The sequence below is a fragment of the Toxorhynchites rutilus genome, chromosome 2 (assembly GCF_029784135.1).
Source record: "Toxorhynchites rutilus septentrionalis strain SRP chromosome 2, ASM2978413v1, whole genome shotgun sequence".
NCBI lineage: Eukaryota > Metazoa > Arthropoda > Insecta > Diptera > Culicidae > Toxorhynchites > Toxorhynchites rutilus.
Window position 1 is genome coordinate 244,862,570 of NC_073745.1, and position 17,891 is coordinate 244,880,460.

The window sequence follows — 17,891 nt, forward strand, 5'->3', positions numbered from 1 at the left end:
CTTACCTCAGGGTTGAAAAAAAACATGGAGTGAGTTTAAATGCCCAGAGCAATACGGAAAAAGATTTTCCAGTTTAGTTTTTAAAATCACTACACTTGATTATCCCTTTTTGATTACCTGATGTGCAATTCTGGCGATATTTTTGAAAAAAATCAGTGTTTTCGGACCGATTCTGTCAGCGCGCAAAAATGTTTGTTTTGCTTTCACGGAACAAGCAAAAGTAAACAATGGTGCGTATTGCGATAAAGCATTCCAATATTCTGGTAATGGATGTCATGAGGTGAGTTGAAAGATAAGGTTTACTATATATACATTTTTATCACATCAATTCACCATCATATGTAAAAGTTGTGATTTCCGTTTTAACTTACCCCGAATTTCAACTTGCCCCGGTATACCTTACAATTTTCTTCGTCTTTTCTTTCGGAGGCACTAACGTTCCTAGTGAAACTGCTCCGCCTCAACGTGGAATTAATTATTAGCGTCATTTTTATTAGAACTTAGTTGAGATTTATATGCCAAATAATATGCCTGACAGTATTTTGAGTAGTAAATTCGAGAATATGAGTGTTTCAGTGCAGATGGGAAGAGATTCAACGAAAAATTCCCCGGTCAGAACGGGAATTGAACCCGTAACCCCTGGCAATATGTGTTATGATGCTCACCCGTGTTCCAGTGGTGCCACTATTGACATTCAGATTGGTTAAAAAACAACTAGAATGATCTACGAGTTCAAAGCTGGCCGAAGAGTACGATGTCTGTAAAGATATTTTTGTTAGAATGAATAATAAAATCTCAAGACGGGTCATACTGAGTGGCCATCCTATTTTTATGGAAGTGCAGTTCATTTCGTAGTCAATTATAGCAATTGTCATAATATCTCCTCATCGATGCATTCAATAGCTATAACTACACTATCAACTAATGTTTCAAATAGCTTTCCTATATGAGTACTATTGTTTATTCAATAACATGGACAAAATTTCTTGTATAAAATTAGTTTTAGTAGTACTGATGAATGTTGGCATAACTTTCTCCGTGATGAGGATGATGGGCATGTCCCTTGCGTTCAACGTGAGGTTGGAATCCGCCCTTATGATCTGAAGCATAGTCAACGATACGATGCGTTCCATCAGCCTCATCTAAAGTATATTTTCCCTTCACATGGTCTCCATCGCGCTGCTCCCATTGGCTCTTATGATCGTGGGTATGGGAATCCTTGACTCCATATTCGAACTTGTATTTAGGATAACTGTGATAATCTTCGTATGCCGAAGCCAGAACTAAGAAACAAGTAACAAGTGCGATAATCTGTTGGAACAACAACGACTTAACAAAATGTTTTCAGTTTGCTTTGCTTCAACTTACCTTGATCATTGTTGTAAAGTGTAGTAGTTTTGAACCACAAACAGGTTTAAACCAATGCTGTTCCGAGACTGATGAACTTGATAGTAATTCAAAATATTTATACTAAACAACAATTACATCCACTGCCTAACACACATTCATCTTGTCAATCAGCAATTATCACAGGTTTACTTCTTGTCAGGTGCCGAAAAAAAATAGTTAGAAGTACATTTCTCAATACATGCATTGCTGCATGTCGTGTCCGGTATCTAAAATTTCACGGTTCGTTTATCAACCTCTGTGGTACGAGCGAAGAATGCATATCACTTCGGATCGATTAATTTTTAATCGATTAATGAGCCGTAAGCTCATGCGTGCAACCATAGAACTATTGCTTGACAAACAATCATGGTAAATTTTTCGCCGGATTACTGTAATAACAATCGAAAGTACCATTCACAGATAGCGTGTTCATTTGGTTTGATTTGTATAAATATTCTACTTGTGCATATGCTCGATATCAGTTGAGTTGCAGTGTTCTGTGTGAACGGTTCCAATCAAATCCAGAATGTTTAAGGTTTGTTAGAAACAAAAATCGACAGCAGCATATAATTTGACCATTCCATTTTCAGATAATAGCTCTTGCTGTCTACCTTCTTATGGTTGTGGCCGCTTACGAGGATTATCACAGTTATCCTAAGTACAAGTTCGAATATGGCGTCAAAGATTCCCACACCCACGATCATAAGAGCCAATGGGAGCACCGTGATGGGGACCATGTGAAGGGACAATATACTCTGGATGAGGCTGATGGAACGCATCGAATTGTTGATTATACTTCAGATCATAAGGGCGGATTCCAACCTCACGTTGAGCGCAAAGGACATGCCCATCATCCTCATCACGGAGAAAGTTTTGCCAACATTCATCAGTACTACTAAGTTAGAATCGACTGCTTGATCCTAAGTGATCATCAATGCACTTTGTGTATCTGTGGAAAAAATTATAAATAAAATAAAAAGTATCAAACAAATAAGAATGGGAGTATGTAATTTTATAACAATCGTCATTTAACTTGGTGTGGTGATTCAAAATAAGGTTTGTATCTGCAGTTATTTGGACACTCACAAATTGTGATAAAACAGCCATGAAGCATTACATGTCTTTCAGCAGAACTCTCTACATCAGAACCTGATATCTTTGGATTGGACGCAGCTAAGAACATTTGGGAGAGTAGACGATTCTATGTTCGACATAAAAAAATTAGAGGAACAGAGTGCGAAGTCGAAATTTTTAGGTGATTTTTGAAATGCTGTAACTTCGTGAAAAATAATCGCACGAAGACGGGATGTATATTATTTCTGTTTCTGTTTCTGCTTCACCTTTCAAGTTTTGGAATATTTCACAAGCACATTTTCATCTCGGTGTGTGTAGATATAGTGGATAAACATATGAGGAAACATATCGCATCGTGAATAATATTCAATTTCAAACACTTATTGCTCAGTCATTTCATAAGCGATTAATGATATTTTTGCGTCAATCGATTCCGACACTCCATAACAATTCATTCCATTGAATAAAATAATATATGTCATGGAACTAAATATCGAACAAATGAAAAATCTCAACCGTTAACCAAATGGAAATAACGCATTCTGATTGGTCGAAATCGAAGATACAAGCTTCCTCTCGTACTCACAATTATTGCCCAGTCATTTTCTGATAGATTAATGAGAATTTTGCATCAATCATTTTGGGCACTCCATAACGATTCATTGCAGTGAAAATGAATGAAATAAAATATAGGGTTGGGGAAAAAGAAATGTCGTATTTCTGATCGAAATTTGACGCTTTATTCAACATACTTAAAATTATCCAATTTAAGTCAAATATGCCCTGTTTTGTTCGCAAACTTGTTGCCATTTAGAAGGCAACTTCATTATCCCCCCTCCTTTTAAAACCCCCCTCCTTATTTTCAAAAAACTCAGACAGCCAGGAGCCTTGGAGGACTTGGAGCCAGGTCCGGACTATACGGTGGGTGCAATAGGACATCCCATCCGAGCTCCCGTAGCTTCTGGCGGATCATCAAAGATGTGTGAGTCCGAGCGTTGTCCTGGTGGAAAACAACACCATTCCTATTGATCATTTCTGGCCGCTTCTGGTCAGTCGTCTGCTTCAAACGGTTCAAGTTGCTCACAGTAGAGAACCGAGTTGAGGGTCTGGCCTTAGTTGAGCAGCTCATAGTGGATGATTCCCTTCCAATCTCACCAAACACACAGCAAAACCTTCCTGGCCGTCAATCCGAGCTTGGCGATGGTTTGGGCCGGCTCACCGCGCTTCGACCACGACTTTAGGTTGTCGTACGTGATCCACTTTTCATCACCAGTCACCATCTTTTTCAGGCGTCAGACGTTCATTCGGTCTAAAAGATTTTTTTGCGTCAACTCGTGTGGCACCCATACATAGAGCTTTTTTGGAATCCAATCTTCTGCAAATGGTTCCAAACGGTTTTATGGTCTATGCCCAATGTACTGGAAAAAAGGTAATGAAGATGGTAGAGTTTCGAGCGACATAGCATGCGCTGCCATAACTATTTCTCAAATAGTGACGTCAGTCGTTGTGTTTATCTTTGATTGCCCACCGTAATTCATCAATTAAAAACGTCAATTTTTCTAGTGTTTCCGCTGAATATAAGGCTAATGTGATAGCGTGCAGTAAACATTTGTGAAATCACGTCGGAAAAGACGGATAAAAGTGATATTTCCTTGCGGCATTTTCACTCCCCCACGTTCATAGAAACAAACGAAGTTTCATTATTTTACCGTTATGAAGTTGATTTTTCGAAGGCTCTCAGTGTCGGTGTGTATGTTGTGAGATAATAATCGCTAATTAATCAAAACTTCACCGAAAATGTTACTGTTTTCGAGAACTAAGCATAGCAGTCGTATGGACCTTTATACCATATGAATAATTGAAATAAGCCACGATATAGTTGTCATCTGTTAAAAAACAACCAGTTGAATGATTTCATGAGAATTTTGGCTCAAATTATCATGCAACCGTGAGTAGTTTCAACATTGTTTTGTATCTTCCATATAAATTTCATATTGAATGCAAACAATTACGACACGATATTTTGCTTGCGAATACAGAATATATGACATTTCTTTTTCCTCAACCCAATATTTTATGAAACTACAAACTTCAAAGCCCAGGTACCTGGGGAAATCGGCATTGCCAATATATGTAAGTCAAGGGCATTTTTCTATTGCAAATAAAATTTGAATTTGGAGTTTTAACTATTTATGGTCGTTTGTCTGCGCTCAGCCACCACAGCAAGAAACCATGCTAATTTTCTATTTTACTCAACCAAGTATCAGTTTATGCTTTTCCTAAACGAAGTTCGATGTCTAGTGAATCTGTTCACGAATCAAAACGACGTTCCTATGAGTAATACATAACGGTACTCACTATCAAACAAAGTAGTCACCCACACAAGACAACACAAAGTGCGTTGAATGCATAGAAATGTGGATCATAACAGCAGAATTTAGCCATTGTAACACTTTGGTGTGATGAATAAGATTCTTCATCGGAACCACTGTTTGCATAAATGTCTCATGTTATTTGAATAATCACACAAGCGTCTCGGAGGCGATCTGGCGTAGTGGTAACATCCATACCTCTCACGCTGAAGGTCACGAGTTCAATTCTCACTCCCGACATTCTTCCAAAAATGGAAGCAAAGTGACGAACCAGCCAAATGAGTTTGAAAGTCACTAAAATACAGATAAAAAAATATGTTGTGGTGAAGCTCTTCGTTTATCATGAAAGCGCGGATGAACGGTGTCACCTGTTTGTGCACCCTAGGCCAGAAGGGAATCCATCAGGAGGAGAGTGATGCCAAAACGGTTTCTCGGGAAGACATCGCTACACACACATACACGCGCGGAATTCTTTCCGTTTGGCTTTCCATTCAGCATCGAGAAAGTTCCGGAAAGATCTAATCATTTCTGGAAAATAATCTGCCAGTTCCTCTGGGAATTTAAAAATACATTCACGTGAAAGAGTTTATTTTAATGCTTTCTAACCATATAACACAGCGATCAAATACATTTAATTTTGTAATTTTTCAACCAAGTGTAATTAGCAGGAAAGCTGCTGAAGATTATTCTTCCCCATCAGTAGGATATTTCCGTATCCAATATTGTATGCGTACGCAATCGATTATTGCTCAGTCGCCGAAAGTTTCGAGCTCAGAGAGTTCACAACATCGTTGCCTAACGTGCTGGAGGAGGTGGACGGCGAAGGATCGACACATACACGCGCAGAATTCATTCCGTTTGGATGCCATGCAGCATCGAGAAAGTTCCGGAAAGATCTAATCATTGCTGGAAAATAATCTGCCAGTTCCTCTGGGAATTTAAAAATACATTCATGTGAAAGAGTTTATTTGAATGTTTGCTATCCATGTAACACTGTGACCAAATATGTTTCAATCAAGTGCTATTAACAGATGGTTATCGAATTAGCATTAACCACTGGTAGGCTTCCAGTATCGAGGAAAATGTGGAAATATCTAATCGTTACTGAAAATAATCTGCCAGTTCCCCTTGGAATTGAAAATTACATTCAAGCGAAAGAGTTTATTTTAATGTTTTCTATCCATAAAATATCCATATAATACATTTGGGTTTGTGATTTGTCAATCAAGTACAGTTAGCAGGAAAGCTTCTGAAGATTATTCTTCAGAACAAGGTTTTTCGTATCCTATATTGGATGCATAAAACCTTGTGCCTCCAACGTAACGCTCTTGTTTTCGAAGTCCCCCAAATATTCATTTATTCAATCATTCAGAATGGATTTAGATTAAACTTCAAACAAATGATCTCTAAATCAACGATAGTCCTACGTCACCCTTGCGGTTATACCATAGATATAACCCACTTCCTGTTTTATTTATTTATTTTGGTTTAACGTCTTTACAACATGATTCACAATTTTTCTCCCACTAACTCGGTTCGTGGCTATCTCTCTCCAATTCCGCGGGCACCCCGTGCTCACCATGTCACGCTCCACTTGGGCTAACCACCTTGCTCGTTGCGCTCGTCGTCGTCTCGTACCAGCCGGATTCCCGATGAACACCATTTTTGCAGGATTATTGTCAGACAATATTGCCACATGTCCTGTCCAGCGTATCCTTCCAGCTTTGATCACTTTCTGGATACTGGGTTCGCCGGTGAGTTGCGTGAGCTCGTGGTTCATCCTTCGCCGACATACGCCGTTCTCCTGTACACTGCCGAAGATGGTTCTTAACACCCGTCGTCATTCCCTGTCACCCTGTCACCCTGTCCCATTATAATTACAACTAAATGTATTTCCGGACAGGCACCGACAATAGTCTGATTTCAAAGTAATTTTTATGCTATCGAAACAATTTGTCGGTTCAATAACTAGCAAACATATAACGTTGGGGGTCGCCGTAGCCACATTGGTTGCGCGTTCGCTTAGAAAGCGATCGACCGTGAGTTCAAAACTCAGGGCCCTCATTGACCATCTTTGTGTTGTTACAGAATAACTAAGTCCACGCAACAATCATCAGCGATGGTGATCGACCCACGGTCGAAATAAGATCGATTCATTCATACAACTGCTCTGCTCTGCAAGACACATCGGGCTGTTGTTCTATAAATAACTCAACAATGATCAATTAACTGTCTTCGCTGTCCGGAAGTTGTTAAGAGTTTTCCTTCTGTTCTTCCATTATCCAGTTATAATGGAAGAACAGAAGGAAAACTCTTACGCCTAAATGGCTACTGTGTAAATGTGTACCATATGCAATGGTGTAGAAGGGAATACTCTAACGCCGAAAAATGGCAACTGTGTAATGTGCTAATTATAGATATCATAAACATGTGACATGTACACGATTAAAATTCGGCTCTGTTACAGCTAAAATGCTAATGAGCCTAAAATAAACAAAAAGGGATAAAAAAACATATAACGTTTTATCGTTCGAATAAAATGAACACCACACCACTTCATTAAGCCGGAAAAGAACTATTAACGCTCAAAAGAGGAATCGATTCCTTCCCGGGAATACCAAATCATCCGTTTAGCTGACGAAGTGGTATTAATGTCCAAAACCGTGCACTCCAAGCGTAACGCTCTCGTTTTCGAAATTTTTTACACCCCGGCACAGAAATGAAAGGAGCAGTCCTACGTCAAAAACGGTTTCATGTGCATATAGCTGGTAGATGCATTGCATGTTATTTGTGTCTCGAAACAATGGTGTAGAAAATTGTGAAAATTGTCATACATCACATCAGAAATTCACTTAATAGTAATGAGTCGAATTCAAAAAATCATGTTTTGCATGGCTCTCTTCCAATAATAATTAGTGTTTATTCTATTGCTCTGATAAAAACTTCAGACATCGAATCAATTTCAGTAGTACTGATGGATGTTAGCGTAACTCTCGCCATGATGAGGATGATGAGCATGTCCCTTGCGCTCAACGTGAGGTTGGAATCCACCCTTATGATCTGAGATATAGTCAACAATACGATGTGTTCCATCGGCCTCATCCAGGGTATATTGTCCCTTCACATGATCTCCATCACGATGTTCCCATTGACTCTTATGATCGTGGGTATGGGAATCCTTGACCCCATATTCGAACTTGTACTTAGGATAACTGTGATAATCTTCGTAAGCCGAAGCCAGAACTAAGAAACAAGAGACAAGTACGATAATCTGTTGAAATATAATTATGAGTGAATAAATCGTTTGCACTTTGCTTCTGTTTAAAGTTACCTTAAACATTGTTTTAGTGGCGAAGTTGTTATGATTCGCAAACATTAGTGAATCAACGCTGTTCCTATACTGATGTGAGTTTAATGTTGATTCAAAATATTTATACTAAACGGCAGTTACATTCGCCGTTAACATGCACCTTGCTACTTAGCTATTTTAACTAATTTACTCCTCGTCAGGTGCCAAACAGAATGATTGGAAGTACTTTTCCCAATACTAACCTTGCTGTTCTTTGCGTTGGGCGGTTTGAGTTTCACGGTTCATTTGGTCAACGATTTGGCTATAAGTGAATAAGTCATATCACCATCCCCGATCGATCAATGCTAATCAATGAAACCGCTAGCTCATGAGTGTAACCGGACAATTATTGCATGACAAACGACCGAAGTAATTTTTTCTCTGGCGGTGTGGTCATACTTTTATAAAAATCGAAAGCACCCTTCGCAGGGTGCATGTTAAATTGTTTTGCTTTGTATAAATATCCTACCGCTGCATTAGCTCCATATCAGTTCTGTTTTAGTTTTCCATCTTAACAGATCCTGTACAAAATGATTAAGGTTTGTTAGGAGCAAAAATTTATTCTACAAAAATAAACATTCAGATCTTTCCTTTCACAGACAATAGTGTTTGTTGTTTGCCTCGCTGTGGCGGTGGCAGCTTTCGAAGATTATCATAGCCATCCCAAGTATAAGTTCGAGTATGGCGTCAAAGATTCTCATACCCACGATCATAAGAGTCAATGGGAGCACCGTGATGGGGATCATGTGAAGGGACAATACACACTGGATGAGGCCGATGGAACGCATCGTATTGTTGATTATACTTCAGATCATAAGGGCGGATTCCAACCTCACGTCGAACGCAAGGGACATGCTCATCATCCACACCACGGAGAAAGTTATGCCAACATTCATCAGTACTACTAGATTTGAAACGGCTATATGAACTTAGGGTGTACTAATTCATCACGTGTATTGTTGGAAAAAAATTAAAATAAAACAAAAAGCTAAATTTGAACAATAATGATGCGATACGATGGAAAATGTATATGCCATTCTGTGGTTTCTACTAAGTTATAGCTGCCTCTGGAAAAAAATCCTCGTGTGTTTTAACATATCGTGTTGGCATGGAAGTTTGTGGAGCGCCGATTCGGTAGAGTTACCCTATAGAGCGAAGAATACAGCTCGCAATTTAGTCTAGAATCAGAAGAACTTATTAATAAACGGAAATCCAAAAATTGCAACTTTTTGGAACTGTTTGATAAGGAAAATTTACTTTTCGGGAAAATCCATCTTAGTTTAAATATGAGAGACAGTATTTCTGGAGTGAACAAGTTATGATTCGTAACAAAAGTTTCAGTTTAAAAGTTTCAAAAATCTCAAAATGGCCATGGAGTTATTTTTTTCAGTTGTGTTTCGAAGGCAGACATTGCGTTCAACTGATTCCGGTAATCCAATCGATGTTCCACACGTTTATTGTTTTCCATTTTGATTGACGAACTTCAATGTAACCAATTTAACAAAATTCTCTCTCGCGTATTTCTCCGGGCTAGTGAAAGCGGAAGAACAAAATTGTCTGAAGGATACATTTTTATGTACTCAATCGATCACAATGACATTGAAATTTGATTCATTCTGTCTTCTTATATGGTACGCTATTGAAGCGGAAATGAATGAAAGAGAATCAGAAAGTGTCAAATATTATTTTCACTTTCGAAACAGGGTGATATAAAAGCAGCATCCGATATACGAAGCAGTATCAAACACAAGCCATAATCTGAAAAAGCAGTTTAAAAACCGCAGCGGCAACACTAACTCGTGTAACAAAATGTTGGAAGTAAGTTCAGCGTTTATAATCTGTGATAAAAGTTTATTTGAAAATTGATTTTTTAGTTTGTTTCAGTGCTCGCGTTCCTGTTGGTGACCATTGAAGCTACGCGGGATACTTATCCCGTCGTAGTTCAGCTTGCGCATCCGAATACAGTGCACAAGGATTCCGTATATGCAATTAAAACCTACCATATAAATCAAGTCAACAAACAACCCCAAAATCAAAATAAAGTTGTTTTCCACAACTCAAATACCCATCAAACGCAGAGCGGTCTCGTGCACAGTACCCCAATCAAACAGATTAATATATATGATGCAGCAACTCACGGAGGGTATGCTAAGAACTATAAAGATTACTACGCTTACCCCAAATATGACTTCAAGTACGGTGTGGATAATCCTCACACTGGAGATCATAAGAAACAGTGGGAAACCCGCGATGGTGATGTTGTGAAAGGTTCGGTATTATATACGAGTATTAATTTATCTTCAACTAAAAGAACTTTTTTTCCTATCCAGGAGGATATTCGTTGAAAGAAGCTGACGGTACGATTCGCGTTGTAGAATATACAGCAGATAAGCACAGGGGATTCAACGCTGTGGTTAAGAAAATCGGTCAGGCTCATCACCACTCACTGGGTTATAATCCGGTTTATAACCATATCTCAAGGCATCAAACTGGCGCACATATCCAGCAACATCATTATAGTAATCAAAACTATTACCTTGGAAATCCCTCGTCGAATTATCACAGCAAAGGAGCAACTAGCTATTCAAAAATCTGGCAGCAAAACTGAACGAATTACAATTGTAGTATGGTTCGAAGTAATATTACTAAAATAAATTTGTTGAAATATTAATATACAATTTGAAAATAGATATTTTTGTAATATTGAGTTCATACATCCGTGTTTTCGACATAATTGAGTCACCAAGTGTATTCTGCAACATTTTAAACGTTTCGGCACATGAAATTTTGTTTGCAACACAAAATTTCACACAATATCTTTAACTAATAGATTTTTTATTATCCCATTTGTTTATTTATTTAGGCTCATTAGCATTTTAGCTGTAACAGAGCCGGATTTTATTCGTTTACATGTTACATATTTTAGAATATCTATTCATTGTACATTACACAGTAGCCATTTCTAGGCGTTAGAATGTTCCTTCTGTTCTTCCATTGTTCAGTTAGACCACCAAACATTATCCATATCGAAAAAAGCAGAGCAGAGAAAATATTTTACTTCTTCTTAATGACGCAGATCGCATTCAAAATTTACATTAAGACAACTGACCAACTTAAAAATATTGAAAAATATTCAGCACGAAGATTTAAAATTACAAATTCCGGTATATGATTGTATAACACCAAGAATAAACTTAACGCTTGCGATGCTTACTCATTAGTTTCGTGCTTGTCGTTTTATACTCATGAAATAAAGAATGAATTGTGGCTTGAGGGGGTATTCTAGTGTAGAAACATGAATTTCAGACATTTTTTCGAACTCCGTAAAAATAAAACAAAGAGTATTTTTACCATCCATTATATCATTATATGTTCATCTATCTTTAACGGAGAACAAATATTCATAACTAGAATAGTTAAGAGCTGAAGTGAGAGGATTGAAAAAAAGTTCTGCAATGGCGTACACGATTCCAACCCTTCTGGTTATCTGAAGCAAAAAAATCGTACAGATTCTGAATCAATAAAGATGCCGCTATCGCATGAACTTCGAACAAGTCAAAAACATCTTTTTGACAAAATGGCGGCCGTTTGAAGAAAAAAAAGCGGTTTAAATTTTTTTTCACTTCTCCCCATTTAAAAAAAGTAGAAATAAAAAATATCATTTTTTTATTGGTTCATGCGATAGAGAGATGCATGTAGATTGTGTTCATATCAATTCGACATAAATCGGTTCAGTAGAACTTGAGATATCGTGTACACCTGTTTGAAAAAACTTGTTTCGAGAAAAACGCGTTTGAAGTTCATTGTAATGGCCGTACCAGGATAGATACCACATCACTAAAATGGCTTTGGCTCGGTGAATAATAGGATTTTCGAAAAGTCCTTTCTAGGATATATCCTTAAATGCCTAAGCTTCAGAAATATGGAGATTATGTTTTTGTAAATTTTTTTTTCAAATATCTAGACTAGAGTACAATTTTAACAATCTTCAGTTGATTCTACAAAAACATGATTCTTTCCACACCATTAAAACCTTCTACTAAAGAGTTACACATGATTCTTTTTCACGCAATTGATACGCCCGTGCAGAAATCGTTTAATTTTGAACAAATCGTTTAAAAAAGTATTTTATTATTTAGGTAAAAATTTAACCCATCATCCGCTGATCTAGCTAATCGCAAAAATATCCATATTTTGGGGTTATAGTTGGATACGTCATGTCATATCTTGGTTCCATACAAAATACTTCTCATATAACAAATCTCATTATTCATTCAAATCGCCTATCAAAAATCGTATGAAACAATCACGCGAAAAAGTCGCGTATCTAGTTTATTTCGAAAATTTCATAATATGTAAAGAAAAGAGAGGAATAGATAAAATAACTTCGTAGTCCTACGGAACGGATCTACGAGCGATCCAAACATTACAAAAATATCTATGTTCAAATTGTATGTTAATATTTTAACAAATTTATTTTAGTAATATTACTTCGAACCATACTACAATTGTAATTCGTTCAGTGTTGCTGCCGGATTTTTGATTAGCTAGTTGCTCCTTTGCTGTGATAATTCGACGAGGGATTTCCAAGGTAATAGTTTTGATTACTATAATGATGTTGCTGGATATGTGCGCCAGTTTGATGCCTTGAGATATGGTTATAAACCGGATTATAACCCAGTGAGTGGTGATGAGCCTGACCGATTTTCTTAACCACAGCGTTGAATCCCCTGTGCTTATCTGCTGTATATTCTACAACGCGAATCGTACCGTCAGCTTCTTTCAGCGAATATCCTCCTGGATAGGAAAAAAAAGTTCTTTTAGTTGAAGATAAATTAATACTCGTATATAATACCGAACCTTTCACAACATCACCATCGCGGGTTTCCCACTGTTTCTTATGATCTCCAGTGTGAGGATTATCCACACCGTACTTGAAGTCATATTTGGGGTAAGCGTAGTAATCTTTATAGTTCTTAGCATACCCTCCGTGAGTTGCTGCATCATATATATTAATCTGTTTGATTGGGGTACTGTGCACGAGACCGCTCTGCGTTTGATGGGTATTTGAGTTGTGGAAAACAACTATATTTTGATTTTGGGGTTGTTTGTTGACTTGATTTTTATGAAGGGTTTTGATTGCATATACGGGATCCTTGTGCACTGTATTTGGATGCGCAAGCTGAACTACGACGGGATAAGTATTCCGCGTAGCTTCAATGATCACCAACAGGAACGCGAGCACTGAAACAAACTAAAAAATCAATTTTCAAATAAACTTTTATCACAGATTATAAATGTTGAACTTACTTTCAACATTTTGTTACACGAGTAAGAATCGCCGCTGCGGTTTTTAAACTGCTTTTTCAGATTATGGCTTGTGTTTGATTCTACTACGCATATCGGATGCTGCTTTTATATCATCCTGTTTCGAAAGTGAAAATAATATTTGACACTTTCTGATTCTCTTTCATTCATTTCCGCGTACCATATAAGAAGACAGAATGAATCAAATTTCAATGTCATTGTGATCGATTGAGTACATAAAAATGTATCCTTCAGACACTTTTGTTCTTCCGCTTTCACTAGACCGAAGAAATACGCGAGAGAGAATTGGTTACATTGAAATTCGTCAATCAAAATGGAAAACAATAAACGTGTGGAACATCGATTGGATTACCGGAATCAGTTGAACGCAATGTCTGCCTTCGAAACGCAACTGAAAAAAATAACTCCATGGCCATTTTGAGATTTTTGAAACTTTTAAACTTAAACTTTGATGAAACTTTTGGAACGAATCATAACTTGTTCACTCCAGAAATACTGTCTCTCAAATTTAAAATAAGATGGATTTTGAGAAAAATGATTACGATTTTCGTAACAATCCTGAAAAGTAAATTTGCTCACTGAATTTCGACGCATACCATTTGATGATTAGGCAAAATGTTGATAACCATTTGCTGTGATAACGCCTAGTGATTAAACAATATGCGTTCGAAATATATGGCAAAATCGAGATGGAGTGCCTGAAGTTCATCAAATCAAGCAAATTCGCGGTTCGAGAAGTACGTACACTTGAGAAATGCAAACTTCAGAGGGAAATGTAGAATAAAATAATCGTTTGATAATTCTTCCGTTCACATATTTTGTCCTAGGCATCATACTAAACATAAAAGGACTGTTATTAAATTTACTTGTTACGAAGAAAATAATCTATCACAATGCATGAATTGACCTCACATGGCATTTGTGCAATCTCACAAAGTAAATATATTAAATTCAATTGAATTCGGGAGCTGTTTCATTCAATCCAAAATTTAATCAATACAAACAAATGATTGCTTAGCTAAAGTAGTTCCAAGTCAACCTTGCGGTTATATCATAGATATAATTCACCCATTTTTTCCTTTCCAGAGGCAGCTATAACTTAATAGAAACCACAGAATGACATATACATTTTCCATCGTATCTCATCATTATTGTTCTAATTTAGCTCTTTGTTTTATTTTAATTTTTTTCCAACAATACACGTGACGAATTAGTACACCCTAAGTTCATATAGCCGTTTCAAATCTAGTAGTACTGATGAATGTTGGCATAACTTTCTCCGTGGTGTGGATGATGAGCATGTCCCTTGCGTTCGACGTGAGGTTGGAATCCGCCCTTATGATCTGAAGTATAATCAACAATACGATGCGTTCCATCGGCCTCATCCAGTGTGTATTGTCCCTTCACATGATCCCCATCACGGTGCTCCCATTGACTCTTATGATCGTGGGTATGAGAATCTTTGACGCCATACTCGAACTTATACTTGGGATGGCTATGATAATCTTCGAAAGCTGCCACCGCCACAGCGAGGCAAACAACAAACACTATTGTCTGTAAAAGGAAAGATCTGAATGTTTATTTTTGTCGAATCAATTTTTGCTCCTAACAAACCTTAATCATTTTGCACAGAATCTGTTAAGATGGAAAACTAAAACTGAACTGATATGGAGCTAAAGCAGCGGTAGGATATTTATACAAAGCAAAACAATTTAACATGCACCCTGCGAAGGGTGCTTTCGATTTTTATAAAAGTATGACCACACAGCCAAAGAAAAAATTCCTTCGGTCGTTTGTCATGCAATAATTGTCCGGTTACACTCATGAGCTAGCGGTTTCATTGATTAGCATTGATCGATCGGGGATGGTGATATTACTTATTCACTTATAGCCCAATCGTTGACCAAATGAACCGTGAAACTTAAACCGCCCAGCGCAAAGAACAGCAAGGTTAGTATTGGGAAAAGTACTTCCAATCATTCTGTGTGGCACCTGACTAGGAGTAAATTAGTAAAAATTGCTAAGTAGCAAGGTACATGTTAACGGCGAATGTAACTGCCATTCAGTATAAATATTTTGAATCAACATCAAACTCATATCAGTACCAGAACAGCGTTGATTTACTAATGTTTTCGAATCATAACAACTTCGCCACTAAAACAATGTTCAAGGTAACTTTAAACAGAAGCAAAGTGCAAACGATTTATTCACTCTTAATTATACTTCAACAGATTATCGTACTTGTCGCTTGTTCCTTAGTTCTGGCTTCGGCTTACGAAGATTATCACAGTTATCCTAAGTACAAGTTCGAATATGGGGTCAAGGATTCCCATACCCACGATCATAAGAGTCAATGGGAACATCGTGATGGAGATCATGTGAAGGGACAATATACCCTGGATGAGGCCGATGGAACACATCGTATTGTTGACTATATCTCAGATCATAAGGGTGGATTCCAACCTCACGTTGAGCGCAAGGGACATGCTCATCACCCTCATCATGGCGAGAGTTACGCAAACATTCATCAGTACTACTGAGATTGATTCGATGCTTGGAGTTTTTATCAGAGTAATAGAATAAATACAAATTATTCTTAGAAGAGAGCCATGCAAAACATGAATTTATTAATTTGACTCATTACTATTAAGTGAATTTATGATGTGATGTAATGCCAATACTATTAACTAACATCTTCCTTCACCATTGGCTTGAGACACAAATTACAGGCACTGCATCTACCAGATATATGTACATGCAACCGTTTTATTGACGTAGGACTAAGTCTTTGATTTCTGTACCGGAGAGTAAGTTCAAAGTTTCGAAAACGAGATTGTTACACTTGGAGTGCAAGGTTATGAACGTTAATACCTCTTCGCCAGCTGAACGGATGATTTGGTTTTTCCGAGCAGGAATCTATTCCTCTTTTAAACGTTAATAATTCTCTTCCGGCTCAATGAAATGATAATCAATCAATGATCAATAGCATACGAATAACTTTGAAGACAAGCTGTTGAAATCACACCAATCTGTATATAAGCCAGAGTCCGTTCGGAAATCCATTTAGTTGTAATTGCAGACGAACTGAAAAATGGTCTCGCTCGTTCGTTTGCCTTAACACCTAAACACTAAACAGACAGCTGAAATCGGGCGATTCGTTCGTGAGCGAAAAAAAATTTAAAAAAATACCTTCATATTTCTGTAGTTTAGGCACTCTAGAAAGAATTAATCGAAAATCCTATTATTTACCGAGTTGGAGCCATTTTAGTGATGCGGTATCTAACATGTTACGGCCACAACAATGAACTTCGAACTCGTTTTTCTCAAAACTAGTTTTTTCAAACTGGCGTACACGATATCTCAAGTTCTACTAAACCGAATAATGTCGAAATTATATGGATACAATTTGCAGGCATATCTCTATCGCATGAAAATAGTATAATATTTCTAAAAAAATTACTATTTTTAAAAATCGGGAAACCTAAGAAAAAACTTTTTTTTACTGCATTTTGTTTTTCAAACGGCCGTCATTTTGCGAAAAAAAAACATATTTTTGACTTGTCCGATGTTCATGCGATAGCGACATCTTCACTGATTCAGAATCTGTTCGATTTTTTTTTCAAATAACCAGAAGGGCTGGAATCGTGTACGCCATGGCACAACTTTTTTTTGAACCCTCTCACTTCATCAGCTCTTAACTATTAAAGTTATGAATATTTTTTCTCCGTTCAATTTTTGTTTTATTGTTAAAAGATAGATGAACAAATAATGATTTAATGGATACTAAAAATATTCTTTGTTTAATTTTTGCGGAGCTCGAAAAAACGTCTGAAATTCGTGTCCCTACACTAGAATACCCCCTTAAGGAGAGCTGTGCAAAGAGGTCAAAGTTTGAGCTTTTTGAAAATCGAAAAATTAAAAAAATCGAATTTCCCCCTAGTGGGGAATTTGGTCATTAAAAGGGGGGAATTGTGCAAGGGAATATTGCATATTTATTTCGCTTTGAAGATGACAATGATTAGCAAAAATTGACACAAAAACATTACTGGATACGCTTAAATTTGCGATCTAAATCAGACATGTAATGTTCATTCTGTTCAATTTTTTTTTTTCGAAAACAGTGGCTGTATCCTGGATACCACTCCCTATATTTTTCCTATACCAACACCAAAACGTTTCCGGATCATTTTTGTTTTATTAAATTTATCCTAAAATACTCTGAATTAATATAATCCAACCATCTGTGTAGGAAATTCAGCTTTTATACCGAGAGTATATGTAATGTTTCATTCAGATAGAAGTTGGTCGAGTGGGATTCCGGTTGCTCTCAGGTTGGAATCTCTTAGTAATAATGAACACCATTACTAGACTTATGTTTC

General features: G+C 37.2%; 6 protein-coding genes across 6 annotated transcripts; 3 read left to right on the forward strand and 3 right to left on the reverse strand.

Moving 5' to 3' along the window:
- Window positions 1-1,002: 1,002 nt before the first annotated feature.
- LOC129769060 (cuticle protein 19-like) lies at window positions 1,003-1,423 on the reverse strand. Its single transcript, XM_055771070.1, has 2 exons — window positions 1,369-1,423; window positions 1,003-1,311 (listed from the first exon to the last, which is right to left on the reverse strand). The coding sequence occupies exons 1-2, from the start codon at window positions 1,375-1,377 to the stop codon at window positions 1,003-1,005; spliced, it is 318 nt and encodes a 105-aa protein (XP_055627045.1). The 5' UTR covers window positions 1,378-1,423.
- Window positions 1,424-1,876: 453 nt separating this feature from the next.
- On the forward strand, window positions 1,877-2,288 carry LOC129771466 (cuticle protein 19-like). The gene is made up of 2 exons (XM_055775131.1): window positions 1,877-1,924; window positions 1,980-2,288. Exons 1-2 carry the CDS (start codon window positions 1,916-1,918, stop codon window positions 2,286-2,288), a joined length of 318 nt encoding a protein of 105 aa, XP_055631106.1. The 5' UTR covers window positions 1,877-1,915.
- Window positions 2,289-7,797: 5,509 nt separating this feature from the next.
- LOC129769496 (cuticle protein 19-like) lies at window positions 7,798-8,222 on the reverse strand. Its single transcript, XM_055771802.1, has 2 exons — window positions 8,167-8,222; window positions 7,798-8,106 (listed from the first exon to the last, which is right to left on the reverse strand). Exons 1-2 carry the CDS (start codon window positions 8,209-8,211, stop codon window positions 7,798-7,800), a joined length of 354 nt encoding a protein of 117 aa, XP_055627777.1. The 5' UTR covers window positions 8,212-8,222.
- Window positions 8,223-8,684: 462 nt separating this feature from the next.
- Window positions 8,685-9,197, forward strand: LOC129769497 (cuticle protein 19-like). The gene is made up of 2 exons (XM_055771803.1): window positions 8,685-8,723; window positions 8,784-9,197. The coding sequence occupies exons 1-2, from the start codon at window positions 8,715-8,717 to the stop codon at window positions 9,090-9,092; spliced, it is 318 nt and encodes a 105-aa protein (XP_055627778.1). The 5' UTR covers window positions 8,685-8,714; the 3' UTR covers window positions 9,093-9,197.
- A 3,530-nt stretch (window positions 9,198-12,727) lies between these two features.
- LOC129766769 (uncharacterized) lies at window positions 12,728-15,170 on the reverse strand. Its single transcript, XM_055767367.1, has 4 exons — window positions 15,127-15,170; window positions 14,761-15,066; window positions 13,045-13,234; window positions 12,728-12,981 (listed from the first exon to the last, which is right to left on the reverse strand). The coding sequence occupies exons 1-4, from the start codon at window positions 15,133-15,135 to the stop codon at window positions 12,728-12,730; spliced, it is 759 nt and encodes a 252-aa protein (XP_055623342.1). The 5' UTR covers window positions 15,136-15,170.
- A 458-nt stretch (window positions 15,171-15,628) lies between these two features.
- LOC129768837 (cuticle protein 19-like) lies at window positions 15,629-16,052 on the forward strand. Its single transcript, XM_055770758.1, has 2 exons — window positions 15,629-15,683; window positions 15,744-16,052. The coding sequence occupies exons 1-2, from the start codon at window positions 15,639-15,641 to the stop codon at window positions 16,050-16,052; spliced, it is 354 nt and encodes a 117-aa protein (XP_055626733.1). The 5' UTR covers window positions 15,629-15,638.
- Window positions 16,053-17,891: the final 1,839 nt, after the last annotated feature.

Excerpts from the sequence above, each read along its gene's own strand:
- LOC129768837 (XM_055770758.1), top strand. The coding sequence starts at position 15,639 with ATGTTTTCGAATCATAACAACTTCGCCACTAAAACAATGTTCAAG. Across the intron at positions 15,684-15,743 it reads CCACTAAAACAATGTTCAAG|ATTATCGTACTTGTCGCTTG; the intron begins GTAACTTTAAAC and ends ATACTTCAACAG.
- LOC129766769 (XM_055767367.1), bottom strand. Across the intron at positions 13,235-14,760 it reads CCAACATTCATCAGTACTAC|AGCGGTCTCGTGCACAGTAC; the intron begins TAGATTTGAAAC and ends CATCAAACGCAG. Across the intron at positions 12,982-13,044 it reads CGATGGTGATGTTGTGAAAG|GAGGATATTCGCTGAAAGAA; the intron begins GTTCGGTATTAT and ends TTTCCTATCCAG.
- LOC129769496 (XM_055771802.1), bottom strand. The coding sequence starts at position 8,211 with ATGTTTGCGAATCATAACAACTTCGCCACTAAAACAATGTTTAAG. Across the intron at positions 8,107-8,166 it reads CCACTAAAACAATGTTTAAG|ATTATCGTACTTGTCTCTTG; the intron begins GTAACTTTAAAC and ends ATATTTCAACAG.